This window comes from Heptranchias perlo, chromosome 7 (assembly GCF_035084215.1).
Source record: "Heptranchias perlo isolate sHepPer1 chromosome 7, sHepPer1.hap1, whole genome shotgun sequence".
Taxonomy (NCBI): domain Eukaryota; kingdom Metazoa; phylum Chordata; class Chondrichthyes; order Hexanchiformes; family Hexanchidae; genus Heptranchias; species Heptranchias perlo.
In genome coordinates, this window is record NC_090331.1 from 49,718,256 (window position 1) to 49,739,827 (window position 21,572).

The window sequence follows — 21,572 nt, forward strand, 5'->3', positions numbered from 1 at the left end:
TTGTAACTTCTATGATTCTATGATTCTATGATAAGAACATAGGAACAGGAGTCGGCCATTCAGCCCCTGGTGCCTGCTCCGCCATTTAATAAGATCATGGCTGATCTGTGATCTAACTCCATATACCTGCCTTTGGCCCATGTCCCTTAATACCTTTGGTTGGCAAAAAGCTATCTATCTCAGATTTAAAATTAGCAATTGAGCTAGCATCAATTGCAGTTTGCGGAAGAGAGTTCCAAACTTCTACCACCCTTTGTGTGCAGAAATGTTTTCTAATCTCGCTCCTGAAAGGTCTGGCTCTAATTTTTAGACTGTGCCCCGTACTCCTAAAATCCCCAACCAGCGGAAATAGTTTCTCTCTATCCACCCTATCTGTTCCCCTTAATATCTTATAAACTTCGATCAGATCACCCCTTAACCTTCAAAACTCCAGAGACTACAACCCCAATTTGTGTAATCTCTCCTTGTAACTTAACCCTTGAAGTCCGGGTATCATTCTAGTAAACCTACACTGCACTCCCTCCAAGGCCAATATGTCCTTCCGAAGGTGCGGTGCCCAGAACTGCTTACAGTACTCCAGGTGCGGTCTAACCAGAGTTTTGTATAGCTGCAGCATAACTTCTGCCCCCTTGTACTCCAGTCCTCTAGATATAAAGGCCAGCATTCCATTTGCCTTCTTGATTATTTTCTGCACCTGTTCATGACACTTCAATGATCTATATACCTGAACCCCTAAGTCCCTTTGGACATCCACTGTTTTTAACATTTTTACCATTTAGAAAGTACCCTGTTCTATCCTTTTTTGATCCAAAGTGGATGACCTCACATTTGTCTACATTGAATTCCGTTTGCCAGTTTTGCCCATTCACCTAATCTATCAATATCCCTTTGTAATTTTATGTTTTCATCTACACTGCTTACAATGCCACCAATCTTTGTGTCATCGGCAAACTTGGATATGAGACTTTCTATGCCTTCATCTAAGTCGTTAATAAATATTGTGAATATTTGAGGCCCCAAGACAGATCCCTGTGGGACACCACTAGTCACATCCTGACAATGGGAGTACCTACCCATTATCCCCACTCTCTGTCGCCTTTCGCTCAGCCAACGTCCTAACCAAGTCCGTACTTTTCCCTCGATTCCATGGGCTTCTGTCTTAGCTAACAGTATCTTATGTGGGACTTTATCAAGTGCCTTCTGGAAGTCCATATAAATAACATCCATTGACATTCCCCTGGCCACTACTTTAGTCACCTCTTCAAAAAATTCAATCAGGTTTGTCAGGCACGACCTATCTTTCTCAAATCCATGCTGGCTCTCTCTGATTAACTGAAAATTCTCGAGGTGTTCAGTCACCCGATCCTTAATTATAGACTCCAGCATTTTCCCCACAACAGATGTTAGGCTAACTGGTCTATAATTCCTTGGTTTCCCTCTCTCTCCTTTCTTAAAAAGCAGAGTGACATGTGCAATTTTCCAATCTAGAGGGACAGTTCCTGAATCTAGAGAACTTTGAAAGATTATAGTTAGGGCATCCGCAATGTGCTCACCTACTTCCTTTAAAACCCTGGGATGGAAACCATCGGGTCCTGGGGATTTGTCACTCTTTAGTGCTGTTATTTTCTTCATTACTGTTGTTTTACTTATGTTAATTTTATTGAGTCCCTGTCCCCGATTCAATATAAGCTTTCTTGGGATTTCCGGCATGCTATCCTCTTTCTCAACTGTAAATACTGACGCAAAGTAATTGTTCAACATGTCCGCCATTTCCCCATTGTCAATGACAATATCCCCACTTTCAGTTTTTAAGGGGCCAACACTGCTCCTGACCACCCTCTTTTTCCTAATATAACTATAAAAGTTCTTCATATTAGTTTTGATATCCCTTGCAAGTTTCTTTTCATACTCTCTTTTTGTAGCTCTTACTATCTGTTTTGTGACCCTTTGTTGACCTTTGTATCTTTCCCATTCGCCAGGATCTGTGCCATTTTTTGCCTTTTTGTATGCCCTTTCCTTATGTCTTACCTCTTTACCTCTTTAGTTGTCCATGGCTGTTTTTTTTGGCAAGTAGAGTTCTTGCCCCTCAGTATTCCGATTCTGTATCACGTTAAATGTTTCTTTAAACATTTCCCACTGATCATCAGTCGTTTTACCCATGAACAGATTTGCCCAGTTTACTATGGACAGTCTCTGTCTCATCCCATTGAAGTCAGCCTTGCCCAAGTCTAGAATCTTAGCAGCTGATTCACTTTTTACCCTTTCAAACACTACATTGAACTCGATCATGTTATGATCACCATTGGATCGATGTTCACGCACAGTTAAGCCGTTAACTAAATCTGGTTCATTACTCATTACAAAATCTAGTATGGCTTGCCCCCTTGTTGCCTCTAGGACATACTGCTGTAGAAAACTATCCCAGACACACTCAAGAAATTCACTACCTTTCTGACAGTTGCTAGTCTGCTTTTCCCAATCTATGTGAAGGTTAAAGTCCCCCATTAAGACCACTATGCCTTTCTTTCACGCTTGTCTAATCTCTGCATTTATAGAATCTAGCACTTCAGAGCTGCTGCCAGGGCTCCTGTACACAACTCCCACTATAGTCTTCGATCCTTTCCTAGTTCTCAATTCAACCCATAAGGTCTCTGTTGGCTGCTTACCTCTTGTTATATCCCCCTTTATCATTGAAGTGATTTCATCTCTAATCATTAAGGCTACTCCTCCCCCTCTTCCATTTTCCCTATCTCTCCTGTAGACCTTATAACCTAGTATGTTTAGTTCCCAATCCTGACCATCCTGCAGCCATGTCTCAGTAATAGCTATCATGTCATACCCTCCAATTTGAATTTGAACCTGTAGTTCATTTAATTTATTCCTTATACTCCGTGCATTTGTATATAGAACTCTTAGTTGGGCCACACACCCTAGCCTGACCTTCAGCTTTGATGCTGGGTTAATCGCCTTACGCCTTCTAGTTTTTACTTCATCTGTCGTGCCTAAAGTACACTTTCTTTCCGCTGCTCTACGCTTTTCCCTTTCACTTGTTCTTGAACAACTGTTTGTACTATTTGTATTGTAAATTTCCCCTGGGTCTTCCCCTCTCTTGCTGCTCTCAACTTTACTCCCTTCTGACTACCCGCTCAGGTTCCCATTAGGTTCCCATTTGGAACATTAGAATCCTTGCCTTGTGTCATTTATCCTAATGTTCCAGAGAAGAAAAGTCATACTTAGATCTTCTACATTCACTTCAACATAAATAATGGTAACTGTGATCTTCCATAAGTTTGGGTACACATGGGCAAAGTATAGTACCTTACTTACCGTGCCATTACCTGCAAAGGCTCCACAATCAATGTACCTACAAAAGATCACGAAGTAGGAGACATTGTAAAGAAACAAAAAAGTGAATTTTTTTTATTTCTCTAACTAACTTAGACAAAAATTGAACAGTTGATTTGAAATAGTTTTACAGCTGACACATAAAGCAGTATTGTTTTCACATTTGTTGCAATCTTACACATATTTACTTTAATTGGACAGGATAAATCAATAAGAAAGCTTAATTAGAGGTGAGCAACATGCATTTATATGCAAGATAAAGATGTATAAAGGAGCAGAGACTGAATTGGATGGTGTCAATGTGAATGAAACTGGCTAGGAGAAATAAGCAGAGAATGGTTAATGGGGACCTCAATGTATTTAACATTCAGGCTGCTAAGAGATGGGTGTACTTATATAGTAAATTTAACATAGAAAACGTTCCAAGGTGCTTCACAGAGAGGGGAGAAAAAAAATATAAATAAAAGGAATAAAAAAGATGTTAAACAGGAGAGTTGGGAGAGCTGAACAAAAGCTTAGTCATAAAGATGGGTTTTCAGAAGATTATGAAAGATGGATAGAGAAGTGAAGGGGCAGAGGAGTTTATTATGAAGCTCCTTCTGCTACACAACAGCAGATCCTCTAACTCACCCACAGCAGTGCCTCAAGAGCTCTGTTAATATTATAAAACTTACTGATGATAGATGACGTTATGTGGCTTATCCCAGAAATCCTTTTAGAAGCTGCATGTGGAGCAGTATGGACCAATTTAATGATGCATTTCAAGTGGAAAGATATGAGGTAATTAAGGCATATTGGAACAGGGACCTAAAGCCTGTGTACACCATGAATGAATGTCTATGAGCAAAGATGGAAATGTAAAAAGATTTGGATCTGATTACAGAATGCATCTTGATCACATTTGATTGTAACTCAAAATATACTATAAGTTAGAACAACACTATACCAATGTGTAATTGATCTGAGGTTTGATCCCTAGTCTGTGCTGATTTAGCCAATATCAGCTGAGTCAGTGGCAAGGATACTGCAAATGTCCTCAGTGATCCTGTGGTAAGGTGGAATTAAGAAAAACAGAACACCACTATTGATTGCTAGCCACTGACCCCTGATGGAAATTCCACGTTAAGTGAGGATAAGATCAGATTCAACTATGATGACCCCACCGTTAAATAGCCTGAGTTTACTGTCTAAACTCACACATTAAGAATTGCCACACAATCAATTCACTGGTGTGCTATCTGTGTTCACTGGATTGTATCCCAGCATCAGTCAGCACCATTAGGAGGGGAGGAGACAAGTGCAAAAAAAAGGTCAGTTTTCACTGGGGAAAGAAAAACATTCAAAAGGTTGTGATCCAGGTGCTTAAAATACATATAGATGTAGGTAAAACAGATCAAGGCAGGTTAAAAAAAAACTAGGTGGATGCTTTGGTTATTTGAAGGTTGCAGTTTTCAAAGTTTCTCTAAATAGCTGCATTGTACCCTTGACGGTGTACCAGGTTTATCACAAATGAAAATCTGAAGGAAACAAATCCAGGAGGATTTAAGTGTCACACTGCATTGGAACTTGAACCCATAATTGTCTAAGAGATTGATTGCTATGATTAATCAACTCCGTTATCATTGTATCAGGCGAACTAGATGGACCTTGCTTGGTCTTTCATTGTCTAGCAATTCCTATATTCCTAATTGTGAAACCAGCACCGTTACCAAGGTAAACTTTCTCAGAATTAAGCAGTTTTATAAAAAACTACTGAAGAGATTCTCCCCCATTTCAACATGCCAGAATTTTTTTTTAAAAAACGAAAATTAATAAAAGGACATACAAATACACAACACTTTCCACTCACTGATATTTTAGTCTTTGCAAAGCTTTTTTCATTGTCACCGCCTACCACAGATCATTTGGTAAAAGATACATTTAATAAAAATTACTACATACCCTCTGGTACATGTTCTTCCAATCTTTCTGCTAGTCCAAGAGATGAACTCTGTTAAGTAGTTTAACAATATTCATTACATACACAAACATATCAAATATGATAAAATAAACAGCACAATTACAAGTCAACAGTCCCAAAGGTCAAGCAATTTAATTTGGTGATTTGACTCCTAATTTTAAAGAAAATATATCAATCCAAGTAAAAAATATGAATTTCTTCAGTGTTTAGTCATTCTGGGAAGGTGGGGGTGTCTGGGATTTGGTGGCACTGGGAGCAATCTTGGACTTTGGTAACGCTGATACAATGGTACTTGGTTTTGGCAGTACTTGAGTAGAGATACTGGGGTTGGGCAACATTGTGGAATGAGGGAGAACCTGGCATTTGGTAGAATTGGAGGTGGAATGTGGGGTTTGGAAGCAATTTGAAACTAGGTCTAGCAGCACTGCTTTGAGAGTTTCTAAATAATATCTGCAAACAATGTTTTATGATCGTTTCCTAGAAAATAAATCTGTTTCCATTAGATAAATAAACATCACAGTTGCATAAACAAATATAGATTCAACTATTTGCCTTACTGCCTCAGCTTCTCTGGAACAATAAACATGTGGCTGTTATAATTAAATTTATTTTTACTTTCGAACAGTCAGTCAGTAATTTTTGCATTGCTTGGAAAGTGGATGGGAAAGGCAGGCTTGCAACCTACATCCTTGTGAATGGCAAGTCTTGCTGTCAATCATAAACAATTCCAGAAATTACCTTCGAAAATATTATTTACCTGAACTAAAATCTGATAACATCAAAATGGTTTACTTTGTTATCGGATTAACATATAGAATACAATTAATTGCCTTACATGAATGCCAAATTTTCCACTCAACAGCAAATAATTAACGTTTCACTCACCCACAACTATTGGAAAAACAAATCTTGTCGGAAAAAGTGATTTGTTTTCAAATTGTAAATATAAGCAATAGGACACCGTAGGGTAGATTTTCCCCCTGAACAGGCAGCCAGACGGCAGAGGGAGATTTGGTCCACTTTGAGGACTGGGCCTCATCAGTCAGAAAAAGGGCAGCCCATCAGCTCCGGGCCAGAAAAAAGGTAAGTTCGGGAGGCGGGGGGGGGGATACATTTTCGGGAGAGGGCGACCAAGTGCAGCAACGGCTCAGGTTGGTTTTGTGCAGCTCTGTAGCGCACTCTTGCTCCTCCCAGCCCCATTAAACTAGATTAAAACTTACCTGCTGGGCTACTCTTCGGCTGGATAGCCAGCTGATACTAGATGGGGCATGTACTGCACGTACTCCACCCAGTACAGTCTTAAAATGGCAATCAGGTCCTATGTATATTATACATATTAAAAGAGCCTACCACTTGGATCAGGCGGGTGTTCTTGCCACCCAGCAGTAGGCCCTGGGGGAAAATAGGGATGACCACCCCACTGGTGGAAACTGTGCGGTAAGTCATTCCCCACATTTTCGGGACATAAAGGCCTCAAAATCTCCCCGTGTCTTTCTTATTGTATGTCTATCTCTCTCTCAGCTTAACATTTTTTTAGAAATAAAAAATGAAGTTAACAGATTTTATAAAAGTTTAGTTGAAAACAGTGTCAAATTCATTGTTCAGTTTGTATTCAAACCATTTACAAAAATACAAACTGAAATACTGTTACACACATAGGTACATGACCCCAATATTCCTCTGGATTGACCTGGAAAATGCTCAGGAAAATTTAGGGAAATTTCACTTTTCCACAGGTCATGGTGGATTTTTTGGAATTTGAAGATAAATAAAAGCTGCCTGTTACAAATTTCAGGTCTGCCTTAGATATTCTCTCGGCCACTCCTGTAAATGAACCCTGCATGTCTTATGTTCAGGAGTTCACTTGTATTGCCCAATATCTAATGATATAACCCGGGGCATGACAATGTGATCTGAACTGGATATCATGTCCTGCATATGTGCATTCATGCACTTTTCCAATCTTTTGGTAAGTGGACTGATTAACACTTTTGTGAGATGAAGCTGGATATGAATCACTGAGCTGCTTTATTTTACAGACACCAAGTGAACAAAGTGTAACAACTGTACAAAATCTCACCCACTCCAACTAACTTCATTTCACTCATTGTGAACAAGAAAAATAATAAACCATGCCTCTGTATTGGTTAGTTAGCTAAATATGCTTGCTTTCAGTCCACTTTGGCATTGAACCAGACAAAGACATATGCTGGATCTGGTCAGCCCTCTTCTTAGGTAACCTGACTGACCTTTACTAGCCTCCATCTCAGCAGACCTCACCAACTCACTCCCAAAATGTGGGACTTTGTTCTCTTCTTTCTTGTCCCACAGGAAGTTGGGTATTGTATTTCTGATCCATCCTCCTGACCCAGGTGGATGGAACCGCTGTTAATCAAGCCTCTGACTGCATTTCCTCCTCAGTCCTGCTGCATTCTAGGATGTCCCTCGCCAGACTTCCTCCCCATTCCCTAATCCTGGGACCCCCTTTCAAGCACCGACTACATTCTTAGTGTCCACTAATCCCAGAATCATCCCTAATGCTCGCAGATCCCGACATCACCTTCCCCAATGCTCCCAGATCCCAGGACCCCTGTCTCAATACACCAGATCCTCACCCAGTATTCTCAGAATCTTATCCTTCAGTGTTCCCAGAACTCAAGGAACCCTCTCCTTGCACTTCCAACCCCCAGAAGTCCCCTTAAATATTGTCAGTCTAAGACCCCCATTCCAATACTTCCCGACAACAGCCCCCTTCTGGATGTCAAGGCTGCCCCCTCCCCACAATGCAGATAAATTAGTGCCCCTGATACTATTACTTGCTCTGATAAAATCTTCAACTCACAGTGACGAGCAGTAATAAAATTTTGCATAAAAGATGAACTTCCTGTATACATTAACCAAACTTCCTGTGTCACAATTTTTCAGTCACTCTTTATGTTTACATTTATGATGTCATGGCTGTCTATGTTAATCTACTTCGCTGTCACATCTTCTGTCTTCTGCAATATATAGTCTTGGGCACCGCATCTCAGGAAGGATATATTGTCCTTGGAGGGGGTACACCGCAGATTGACCAGAATGATACGAGGGCTTAAAGGATTAAATTATGAGGACAGGTTGCATAAATGTGGCTTGTATTCCCTTGAGTTTAGATGGTTGAGGAGTGATCTAATTGAGGTGTTTAAAATGATAAAAGGATTTGATAGGGTAAACACAGAAAACTATTTCCTCTAGTGGGAGAATCCAGAAGGGGCATAATCTTAAAATTAGAGCTAGGCCATTCAGGAGTGAAATCAGAAAGCACTTTTTCCATACAAAGGGTAGTGCAAATCTGGAACTCTCTTCCCCTAAAGGCTGTGGATGGGTCAACTGAATATTTCAAGACTGAGATTGATAGATTTTTGATAGGTGAGGGTATCAAGGGATATAGAACAAAGGTGGGTCAATAGAGTTGAAATACAGATCAGCCATGATCTGATTGAATGGCAGAACAGGCTCGAGGGGGTGAATGGCCTATTCCTGTTCCTGTGTTCCTAAAACCTTGTAGGCCTTCTGACACTGCCGTGGCCCCCAGTCATATTTCCCAGCTCAACCAGCAAATTTGCTTTTGTAACCTTACCCTGGCCCAATTTTCAGATTTAACACCTTCCCTCAGTCTAAATTTTTGGGTTTACCGATTGTCCTCCATCCAATTTTTGGAGTGGCTAGATCCCACCACCACCTGCCTGACCCATTTGCAGAATTCCAATTGGAGGCCTTACGCCAGGGCCAACCCACATCCCAACTACCCAGTTTCTTGTCCTCAGTAGTTGTGGATGGGTATCGGGCCTCATGCTCCCGCAACCTTGCAACCTCCTGGCCCCCTCACCATTTATCTCCACCTCTCTTGGCTCATTGGATCTCTTACTGATGTGATCCCTTTTCATGCAGAATTCCCAGCAATGAGCTGACCAACAGCATGAAGTGTTTACAAATGTGGAAAGTAATTATGATGATCAAACATACAGTATGAACTTTTTAACTGCCGTAACAAACTGAAAGTCTCATTCTCACCTTAGAGTTCTGAAACAGACTTTTTTTTTGATTCACCTTTCGCAAGGTAGTGCAACAAAATCCACCATGGAGGAACCATATGCTTAAAATGATACTATATAAATGTATAGTATTAAATCTAAAGGTCTGATTTTAACTTGGGACATAAGAACGGCTGAGGTAGGCGGCAAACTGTCCAGCCAACTCCCGGGCCGCATTTAAATGATCCAAGGCTGACTCCCGCCCGAACACAGAGGGAATGACAAGGAGGTGGCTGTCGGCAATGGATTTTCAGGCGGCAGAACGGTGCCACCAGAGACCCTGGAAAACAGTCCCGGCATTAAGGTAAGTAATGGGGGTGGGAGGAGGATCTGGAAGCAATTGCAAGAGGGGGTAGCAGGGAAGGCCCAAGATTTCCTTGTGGGGCCCAGAGGAGCATTCCTGTTGTTTCCTTGTGGGCCAGAAGGAAACATTAAAAAAATTAAAAATATCAACTTACCTGTGCCTTTGCTGGTTACGATCCTGCTTGCTGCCAGTTTTTACTGGCAGCTTCGGCACTAGGCATCACTCTCATGATCGGCAGTTAAAATCACATCAGCGTCCGAATGATGTCATCAGCCCCCAATATTTAAATATTTATGAGGCCCCCGCCTGCCTGCAGTGGGCGGCCCCAATGCTGCCAAAAACCCGGCAGTTAAAATAACATCAGCATCGGGAATGCAGCAGCAAACACCCGATGGCTATTTTAACCACCCACCTGCCCCATTCCTGCCGAGCGGGCAGGGTAAAAATCCAGCCTTGGGTGCCATCACGAATTAAATGCCTCTTTCTCAGCTCAGTGCTATGAAACAAACTTTTAGTTCTTTAAATATAACTTTCATGCCAGTGCAGGTGGCACAACAAAATCTGTCATGGGGGGTTTGTGTGTGTGGTTAAAGGGAAGGGAAAGACAGTGTTTCCTCTGACTCATTGTAAGCAATGCCATGAAAAGTCTGCATGTAAAAATCTTGAGTATGGAGTGTGCACTTTCTATAAATGTAACACTTAACCCCTTTAAATCTTTCGAGCCACAGTTTTTTCTGTCACACCCACCTGCAACACTTTTCTGCTACACTTAAAACTTGCTACTCTTAACCCTATTTCTTATACTTGCCTTTTTGGCTGATTTGTACCATGTGACTCACTCCCAGTGTGGTCCACTGAACCCGTTTCCCAACTCTGTTCTACAGTTGCTCTCTCCCTGCATCCTTAGCCCAGCAAGCCTGCAAAGCAAAGTAAATTTTAAACTTAAAAAAAAATGTTTTACAACTGCACTCTGCCCCCGGCCTCAACTGCCACCTTTCATAGAATCATAGAATCATAGAAGTTACAACATGGAAACAGGCCCTTTGGCCCAACATGTCCATGTCGCCCAGTTTATGCCACTAAGCTAGTCCCAATTTCCTGCACTTGGCCCATATCCCTCTATACCCATCTTACCCATGTAACTGTCCAAATGCTTTTTAAAAGACAAAATTGTACCCGCCTCCACTACTGCCTCTGGCAGCTCGTTCCAGACACTCACCACCCTTTGAATGAAAAAATTGCCCCTCTGGACCCTTTTGTATCTCTCCCCTCTCACCTTAAATCTATGCCCCCTCGTTATAGACTCCCCTACTTTTGGGAAAAGATTTTGACTATCGACCTTATCTATGCCCCTCATTATTTTATAGACTTCTATAAGATCACCCCTTAACCTCCTACTCTCCAGGGAAAAAAGTCCCAGTCTGTCTAACCTCTCCCTATAAGTCAAACCATCAAGTCCCAGTAGCATCCTAGTAAATCTTTTCTGCACTCTTTCTAGTTTAATAATATCCTTTCTATAATAGGGTGACCAGAACTGTACACAGTACTCCAAGTGTGGCCTCACCAATGCCCTGTACAACTTCAACAAGACATCCCAACTCCTGCATTCAATGTTCTGACCAATGAAACCAAGCATGCCGAATGCCTTCTTCACCACCCTATCCACCTGTGACTCCACTTTCAAGGAGCTATGAACCTGTACTCCTAGATCTCTTTGTTCTATAACTCTCCCCAACGCCCTACCATTAACGGAGTAGGTCCTGGCCCGATTCGATCTACCAAAATGCATCACCTCACATTTATCTAAATTAAACTCCATCTGCCATTCATCGGCCCACTGGCCCAATTTATCAAGGTCCCGTTGCAATCCTAGATAACCTTCTTCACTGTCCACAATGCCACCAATCTTGGTGTCATCTGCAAACTTACTAACCATGCCTCCTAAATTCTCATCCAAATCATTAATATAAATAACAAATAACAGCGGAACCAGCACCGATCCCTGAGGCACACCGCTGGTCACAGGCTTCCAGTTTGAAAAACAACCCTCCACAACCACCCTCTGTCTTCTGTCGTCAATCCAATTTTGTATCCAATTGGCTACCTCACCTTGGATCCCTTGAGATTTAACCTTATGTAACAACCTACCATACGGTACCTTGTCAAAGGCTTTGCTGAAGTCCATGTAGACCACGTCTACTGCACAGCCCTCATCTATCTTCTTGGTTACCCCTTCAAAAAACTCAATCAAATTCGTGAGACACGATTTTCCTCTCACAAAACCATGCTGACTGTTCCTAATCAGTCCCTGCCTCTCCAAATGCCCGTAGATCCTGTCTCTCAGAATACCCTCTAACAACTTACCCACTACAGATGTCAGGCTCACCGGTCTGTAGTTCCCAGGCTTTTCCCTGCCGCCCTTCTTAAACAAAGGCACAACATTTGCTACCCTCCAATCTTCAGGCACCTCACCTGTAGCTGTCGATGATTCAAATATCTCTGCTAGGGGACCCGCAATTTCCTCCCTAACTTCCCATAATGTCCTGGGATACATTTCATCAGGTCCCGGAGATTTATCTACCTTGATGCGCGTTAAGACTTCCAGCACCTCCCTCTCTGTAATATATACACTCCTCAAGACATCACTATTTATTTCCCCAAGTTCCCGAACATCCATGCCTTTCTCAACCGTAAATACCGATGTGAAATATTCATTTAGGATCTCACCCATCTCTTGTGGTTCCGCACATAGATGACCTTGTTGATCCTTAAGAGGCCCTACTCTCTCCCTAGTTACTCTTTTGCCCTTTATGTATTTGTAGAAGCTCTTTGGATTCTCCTTTGCCTTATCTGCCAAAGCAATCTCATGTCCCCTTTTTGCCCTCCTGATTTCTCTCTTAACTCAACTCCGGCAATCTCTATATTCTTCAAGGGATCCACTTGATCCCAGCTGTCTATGCATGTCATATGCCTCCTTCTTCTTTTTGACTAGGGCCTCAATCTCCCGAGTCATCCAAGGTTCCCTACTTCTACCAGCCTTGCCCTTCACTTTATAAGGAATGCGCTTACCCTGAACCCTGGTTAACACACTTTTGAAAGCCTCCCACTTACCAGACGTCCCTTTGCCCGCCAACAGACACTCCCAATCAACTTCTGAAAGTTCCTGTCTAATACCATCAAAATTGGCCTTTCCCCAATTTAGAATTTTAACTTTTGGGCCAGACCTATCATTCTCCGTAGCTATCTGAAAACTAATGGAATTATGATCACTGGTCCCAAAGTGATCCCTCACTAACACTTCTGTCACCTGCCCTTCCTTATTTCCCAAGAGGAGTTCAAGTTTTGCCCCCTCTCTTGTCGGGCCATCCACATACTGAATGAGAAATTCCTCCTGAATACACTCAACAAATTTCTCTCCATAACGACCTCTCCCAGAAACAATTTTACAGCTAACCAACTCCTACCGCAACTCCTCAATCTCTGCTACTTACCAACTAGTCACAACCCCTGTCGGCCAATCAGGATTTCCAATGTGCCATTACTAGGCTGTTTCTTGTATTTTAGGGACTTAAAAACACAAAATGTGCTATCATAGTATTTACCAATCTTAGCCTCTCCTCTACCCCAAACATCCCAACTGCTGCCTGCCAAAATACTGCCTCCTCTGTCTCTCTCAAACCTCAAGTAAAGCCTGCTGGCCTCTCGCCAACCCAAACACCCCAACTACAGCCTGGTCCCAAATATACCCAATATACCACTGCCAGCTGTCTGCCAGTTTTCTGTTTTCGTAACTTCAAAATGCAAAATGTTCCATTACAGTATTTCCTGAGTGTTAGAAAATACTGTAATAGTGCTTTAAAGTCACTGACATAAATCCATCTGACAGTCAGCAACTGCATTTTGGAAGTCCTGATGGGCCAAAAGGGCCAAGACCAGTCAGGAGCAACAAGCACACAGCCAGAACACTGTTGAGGAAGAGGATGGGGCAGGCGCGGCATCTGACAACCCTAAAGAGGCTAGTGGGAGGTCAGATCACATTCTCCTTGGCCCCCACCTCCTCACTGCCAGATTTAGCCTCCTGATGCTACCATATCCTGGACCCCTTTAATGCAACCAGGCCCAAGATCCTCCCTCCAAATACTCCCGCATACCACGACCCACTCCTAACTCCTGATCTGCACCCAAAGACCATCTATAAAAATGTCCAGATCTCTTGTTACCTATCCCACAAATCAAAGACCCCAGGACCCCCCTTACATGGTTCACAAATCCCAGAACCACCCCAATACCCCTCTGCAGTTATCTCAGAGATAGAGACCCCTCTCCCCAAAGCTCCCAGACACAACACCCAATCAAAACTCTTAAATCACAGGATTCCCATTCCAGTATTCCCATACCTTGGCCACGTTCTCCAGGTTCTCTCATGCGCCAGTGATCCAAAATACTGAGACTCTCTCCCATTACTTCCACACACAAAAATGAATCCCCTTCTCAATGCTCCAAGATCCAGCAATTGCCCTCCCTGATCTCAGGATTCTTCAGTGCACCCTGCCTCCACCTCATTCTAGGATAACTGCTACTTCCAGATCACAAAATACCAGTCCCATTGCTCCCACACTACAGTGACACCCTACCAGCAATGTCATAGAAACTCCCTCCCTCCACAACCACACCAAAAGACACCACTCCCAATGCTCCCAGACCCTGGAATCCACTCTGACTGCTCCCTGACCCAAGAAACCTTCCCCGATACTTGCAGATTCCAATATTGCTCGATTCCGCCAATGTCCCACCACCCCTTGCTAGTGCTTCCAGACTCCAGGACCATTATTTCAACATTACCAAGCCACATAACTACCTCCAACTCCCAAGTATTGCTACAGGCCTCCTTGGGTGTTAGCCTTGGCTCAGTGGCAGCACTTTCATCTCTGAATCAGAAATGTTGTGGGTTCAAGCCCCACCCCACAGATTTGAGCACAGAATCCTGGCTGCAAATGAGACGTTAAACTGCGACCCTGTCGGCCCTCTCAGATGAAGGTAAAAGAGCCTATGGCACTATTCAAAGAGGAGCAGGGGAGTTATCCCAGTATCCTCAACAAACATCACTAAAACAGATTATCTGGTCATTTATCTCATTGCTGTTTATGGGACCTTGCTGCGTGAAAATTGCCTTCTGCTTTTCTATACATTACAACAGTGACCACACAACAAAAATACTTCATTGTCTGTAAAATGCTTTGGGGTGTCCTGAGGTCGTGAAAGGCGCTATATAATTGGAAGTCTGTTTTTCTTTTTAGCTTTAAATTAAGATTGAGCTAGTACTGATGAGGCCAACTGGAGAGTGTAAGAGATGGAGGATCATTATGGAATGACAAAAGAAATCTCACCTCACATCTTAGTTTTAAAAATGGCCTTCACAATGTTTTTAAAAAGGGGGTGAAAGGAAGGATTATGAAACACAACTCTCAATTTAGCCTTACCATTCGCTAGCCAATTGGGGAGGCGTCTCGCCCAGGAAAGTGACGGTCATGTAATTAGTATTGCAGAATCACATCTAGTGTGAGGCTCAACTTTTTCTATAATGTATTCTTACAAATCAGCAAAATTAAAATCTTAAGACACTTAAATGATAAGAACTTCTAACCATTTCTAACTTCAAACTGCATCAGAGCTCCTGAACCTCACAAACGAACTTCATATTAGTATTAAAATGTTAATGGCAGAAATGGAGTGGCACTTCAGTTATTCTACGCCATTTTGCAAGTGAGTAGCTGAATAAGTTACAATTTTTGGATCCTAATGTATTGATATATAATTTCAGAAAATGATAATGAACAATAATTAGAATAAACTTTGTTCTTAGATATAGAACAATAATGATGATGGGTGAATATTTTATTTAATATTAGCACATCTTCAGGGGTGCTGCTCAGTGAGTCAAGGGATGCACTGATTTAGAAGTACAGGAATGTCATACCATGTAAAACATTCCTGTAGGAGTGTGCCCCTTTAAGGCTTGAATGTATAATTGCTTTGAATTTTAAAATGAAAGCTGAAGTCAGTTACAGGTCAGGCTGCAGATAAAAACAATGGCTTTGTTTGATTGACAAGTCAATTAATAGAGACATTGTGGTAGCAGTATGCTCTTGGAGAGGTCCAGCTGAAATACGTAACATTTTAAGATGGTCTTCCATTTGTAAGAAAGAAAGCCAAGTGGAGAAGGTGGAAAGTGTAAATTATCCTAATTGTAAAAATAACTGTTTAAAAATACATATAATAAACAAAAGTTATATAAATGGAAGATCAGCTCCCTGCAGGCTGAAACAAAAAGGACTATTAAATGGCACTTCCTTAAAGACCACACAGAGAACAACAAATCACCATAGCAACTTGCGGAACCTGGCTCCAGATCGGCTGGAGATCTATTTAACTTAGCTACATGAAAGAGGCTGAAAGAAAACAAATGGAGTGTCAATCAATCCTGGGATTGTACTTGAAGAAGCCTATTGTTGGCAAGCAACCACCCCAGAGGTGTGGTTCAAAAATCAAAAGGACTAAAAACCTCAACCATATAAGGATAGTGTTTCCTCACTGCTCTGTGACACCTGTAGAATCATAGAAAGGTTACAGCACGGAAGGAGACCATTCGACCCATTAAGTCCATGTCAGCACTATGCAAGAGCAATCCAGTTAGTCCCACTCCCCTGCCCTATTCCCATAGCCCTGCAATTTTTTTCCTTTCAAGTATTTATCCCGTTCCCTTTTGAAAGTCACGATTGAATCTGCCTCCACTACCCACCCCACCCACCCCCTGGCAGTGCGTTCCAGATCCTAACCACTGCTGCATAAAAAAAAATTTCCTCATGTCACCTTGGGTTCTTTTGCCAATCACCTTAAATCTATGTCCTCTGGTTCTTGACCCTTCCGCCAATGGGAACAGTTTCTCTCTATCTATTCTGTCTAGACCCATCATGATTTTAAATACCTCTATCAAATCTCTTCTCAATCTTCTCTGTTCCAAGGAGAACAACCCAAGCTTCTCCGGTCTATCCACGTAACTGAAGTCCCTCATTCCTGGAATCATTCTGGTAAATCTTTGATGCACCATCTCTAAGGCAGTCACATCTTTCCTTGCAGGCATAGAGATTGTTTCTGGAATAGCTAACCTGATTACGAGAGTAAACTATGTGCTACAACACAATTTGTGTCCATCAAGATATTTAGAGGGCCTCGACAAACCTGAACCAGCCATGAGTATATAAACTTTCGTTAAGGGGTTAGGCTAAGATAGACATTTAGTTTTCCAAAAGGGTATGCATTTTGGAGAGTCACAAAGGTTTTTTAAAAAAATTGTTGTTAAAGCAATTCTAAATCGTGCACGAACCAAAGAAGTTGTTTAATTCTAATGTTGATTTTCTAGTATATAATAAATGATTGTTTTCTTTATAAAGCCATGGTTTATGACTAAAGCATCTTTAGAAAAATGAGACCATTTAGTTAAATATAAAATTAAAGCAAGTTTAAACTTTCCTATATATACACCTAGCTTAGAACTGTTCAAAAAGCAATAAACTGAAACAAAAACAGAAAATGCTGGAATTACTCAGCAGGTCAGGCAGCATCTGTAGACTGTTCACAACCTTGGCGTCCTATTTGACCCTGAGATGAGCTTCCAACCACATATAAGAACATAAGAAATAGGAGCAGGAGTAGGCCAATCGGCCCTTCGAGCCTGCTCCGCCATTTAATAAGATCATGGCTGATCTGATCCTAACCTCAAATCTAAATTCATGACCAATTTCCTGCCCGCTCCCCGTAACCCCTAATTCCCTTTACTTCTAGGAAACTGTCGATTTCTGTTTTAAATTTATTCAATGATGTAGCTTCCACAGCTTCCTGGGGCAGCAAATTCCACAGACCTACCACCCTCTGAGTGAAGAAGTTTCCCCTCATCTCAGTTTTGAAGGAGCAGCCCCTTATTCTAAGATTATGCCCCCTAGTTCTAGTTTCACCCATCCTTGGGAACATCCTTACCGCATCCACCCGATCAAGCCACTTCACAATCTTATATGTTTCAATAAGATCGCCCCTCATTCTTCTGAACTCCAATGAGTAGAGTCCCAATCTACTCAACCTCTCCTCATATGTCCGCCCCCTCATCCCCGGGATTAACCGAGTGAACCTTCTTTGCACTGCCTCGAGAGCAAGTATATCTTTTCTTAAGTATGGAGACCAAAACTGTATGCAGTATTCCAGGTGCGGTCTCACCAATACCTTATATAACTGCAGCAATACCTCCCTGTTTTTATATTCTATCCCCCAGCAATAAAAGCCAACATTCCGTTGGCCTTCTTGATCACCTGCTGCACCTGCATACTAACTTTTTGATTTTCTTGCACTAGGACCCCCAGATCCCTTTGCACTGCATTACTTTCCAGTCTCTTGCCATTAAGATAATAACTTGCTCTCTGATTTTTCCTGCCAAAGTGCATAACCTCATATTTTCCAATATTGTATTGCATCTGCCAAATCTCCGCCCACTCACCCAGCCTGTCTATATCCCCTTGTAGGTTTTTTATGTCCTCCTCACTCTCTACTTTCCCTCCCATCTTTGTATCATCTGCAAACTTTGATATCATCCTCTCCATCACTAAGACCGCCTACTTCCACCTCCATAACATCACCCGTCTCCGCCCCGCCTCAGCTCATCTGCTGCTGAATCCCTCATCCAGGCTTTTGTCTAGACTAGACTAGACTATTCAAATGCTCTGCTGGCCAGCCTCCCATCTTCCACCCTCCATAAATTTGAGCTCATTCAAAACTCTGCTGCCCATGTCCTAACTCGCACCAAATCCTTTTCACCCATCACCCCTGTGCTTACTGGCCTACATTGGCTCCCGGTCTGGCCATGCCTCGATTTTAACATTCTCATCCTTGTTTTCAAATCCCTCCATGGCCTCGCCCTTCCCTATCTCTGTAACCTCCTCCAGCCCTACAACCCTGAGATCTCTGCGCTCCTCCAATTCTTGCCTCTTGCGCATCCCCGATTTTAATCGCTCCACCATTGGCGGCCGTACCTTCAGCTGTCCAGGCCATAAGCTCTGAAATACCCTCCCTAAACCCCTCCACCTCTCTCCTCCTTTAATATGCTCCTTAAAACCTACCTCCTTGACCAAGTTTTTGGCCACCTGTCCTAATATCTCCTTATCTGGCTTGATATCAGATTTTGTTTGATAACGTTCCTGTGAAGCGCCTTGGGCCATTTTTACTATGTTAAAAGCGCTATATAAATGCAAGTTGTTCTTGTTGTTTTTGGTGGGTGAATGGGGAACAAGAGTACGGAGACTGAGGATTCTCACTGAAAGAACCCAAGAGGAAGCGAGAAGGAGAGTTTTTGCACTTATTAGATCATTGGATGCTTCACCACAAGTGGCTATTGAGGCAGAGACTTAGTTCAGAGTTGTCACCTTCTCATAGAACCCGAGTCCAAACTGATAGGGAGAGAGATGGGGCCTGTTAAAAGTGGATTTGACTGGGGAGCCTGACAGCACCTTATGCAGTGCAGGGGGATTTTGGCTGTAGTTACAGGGTGAATATCACCAGGTTATAGGACTACTACTAGTTAGTTAGGATATAGAATCATAGAAAATTTACGGCACAGAAGGAGGCCATTCAGCCCATTATGTCTGCGCCGGCCGAAAACGAGCCACCCAGCCTAATCCCACTTTCCAGCGCTTGGTCCGTAACCTTGTAGGTCACGGCCCTTCAGATGCACATCCAGATACTTTTTAAATGAGTTGAGGGTTTCTGCCTCTACCACCCTTTCAGGCAGTGAATTCCAGACCCCTACCACCCTCTGGGTGAAAAATATTTTCCTCAACTCCCCTCGAATCCTTCTACCAATCACTTTAAATCTATGCCCCCTGGTTATTGACCTCTCTGCTAAGGGAAATAGGTTCTTCCTACCCACTCTATCTAGGCCCCTCATAATTTTGTACACCTCAATTAAATCATCTCTCAGCCTCCTCTGTTCCAAAGAGAACAACCCCAGCCTATCCAATCTTTCCTCACAGCTAAAATTCTCCAGTCCTGGCAACATCCTTGTAAACCTCCTCTGTATCCTTTCTAGTGCAATTACATCCTTCCTGTAATGTGGTGACCAGAACTATACACAGTATTCTAGCTGTGGCCTAACCAGTGTTTTATATAGTTCCAGCATAACCTCCCTGCTCTTATATTCTACACCTTGTCTAATAAAGGAAAGTATTCCATGTGCCTTCTTAACCACATTATCTATCTGTGCTGCTACCTTCAGGGATCTGCAGACATGCACTCCAATGTCCCTCACTTCCTCTATACCTTTCAGTATCCTCCCATTTACTGTGTACTCTTTTGCCTTGTTTGCCCTCCCCAAATGCATTACCTCACACTTCTCTGGATTGAATTCCATTTGCCACTTTTCTGCCCACCTGACCAGTCCATTGATATCTTCCTGCAGTCTACAGCTTTCCTCCTCACTATCAACCACATGGCCAATTTTTGTATCATCTGCAAACTTCTTAATCATGCCCCCTACATTTAAGTCCAAATCATTAATATATATATCAAAAAGCAAGGGATCTAGTACTGAGCCCTGTGGAACCCCAATGGAAATAGCCTTCCAGTCACAAAAACACCCGTCAACAATTACCCTTTGCTTCCTGCCACTGGGCCAATTTTGGATTCAACTTGCCACTCTCCCTTCGATCCCATGGGCTTGTACTTTTTTGATCAGTCTGTCATGTGGGACCTTGTCAAAAGCCTTGCTAAAGTCCAAGTAGACTACGACAAATGCACTATCCTCTTCGACCATCCTTATTACCTCCTAAAAAATTCAATCAAGTTAGTCAGACACGACCTTCCCTTAACAAATCCATGCTGACTGTTCTCGATTACTCCGTGCCTTTCTAAGTGACGGCTTATCCTGTCCCTCAGAATTGATTCCAATAATTTGCCCACCACCGAGGTTAGACTGACTGGCCCGTAATTACTCAGTCTATCCCTCGCTCCCTTTTTAAACAATGGTTAGCAGTCCTCCATTCCTCCGGCACCACACCTGTATCCAATGAGGATTGGAAAATGATGGTCAGAGCCACCGCTATTTCCACCTTTCCTTCTTCTAACAGCCTGGGATACATTTCATCCGGCCCTGGTAATTTATCTACTTTCAAAGATGCTAATCCCCTTAATACTTCGTCTCTCTAAGTTTATCCCTGATGTGGAGATGCCGGTGATGGACTGGGGTTGACAATTGTAAACAATTTCACAACACCAAGTTATAGTCCAACAAATTTATTTTAAATTCCACAAGCTTTCGGAGGCTTCCTCCTTCCTCAGGTGAATGGTGTGGAAATGAAATTTTCGAATCCTTCGCATTTGAAAATCACAGAACAATGCCTGGTGATTACTGCCCGTTGCCAAGGCAATCACAGTGAGAAGACAGAGAGGTGTCACCTAAAAGGCCACCGAATATACAAACCCCCCAAAAAAAACAGATAACATTTGTTCGCTGGTGGGGTTACGTGTAGTGTACAATGAACCCAAGATCCCGGTTGAGGCCGTCCTCATGGGTGCGGAACTTGGCTATCAATTTCTGCTCGACGATTTTGCGTTGTCGTGTGTCTCGAAGGCCACCTTGGAGTATGCTTACCCGAAGGTCGGTGGCTGAATGTCCATGACTGCTGAAGTGTTCCCCGACAGGGAGAGAACCCTCCTGTTTGGCGATTGTTGCGCGGTGTCCGTTCATCCGTTGTCGCAGCGTCTGCATGGTCTCGCCAATGTACCATGCTCCGGGGCATCCTTTCCTGCAACGTATGAGGTAGACAACGTTGGCCGAGTCACAGGAGTATGA

At 42.6% G+C, this 21,572-nt stretch overlaps 1 protein-coding gene across 4 annotated transcripts in view; it reads right to left on the minus strand.

Annotated features, from left to right (window-relative positions):
• erich2 (glutamate-rich 2) overlaps positions 1 to 21,572 on the minus strand; it is a 125,765-nt gene that overhangs the window by 94,628 nt on the left and 9,565 nt on the right. For 2 of the 4 annotated variants that reach the window (XR_010963428.1, XM_067987485.1), the window contains exons 3-4: positions 5,287 to 5,335; positions 3,328 to 3,364 (exon numbers count right to left, since the gene is read on the minus strand). Coding sequence is in view for 2 of the 4 variants with exons in the window: in XM_067987485.1 (XP_067843586.1) it covers positions 3,328 to 3,364; positions 5,287 to 5,335 (86 nt within the window). In the remaining 2 variants the exon portion in view is untranslated. Of the gene's footprint in view, positions 1 to 3,327; positions 3,365 to 5,286; positions 5,336 to 21,572 lie in introns of those variants that run through there. The other 2 variants (XM_067987486.1, XM_067987488.1) reach the window with 2 other exon arrangements.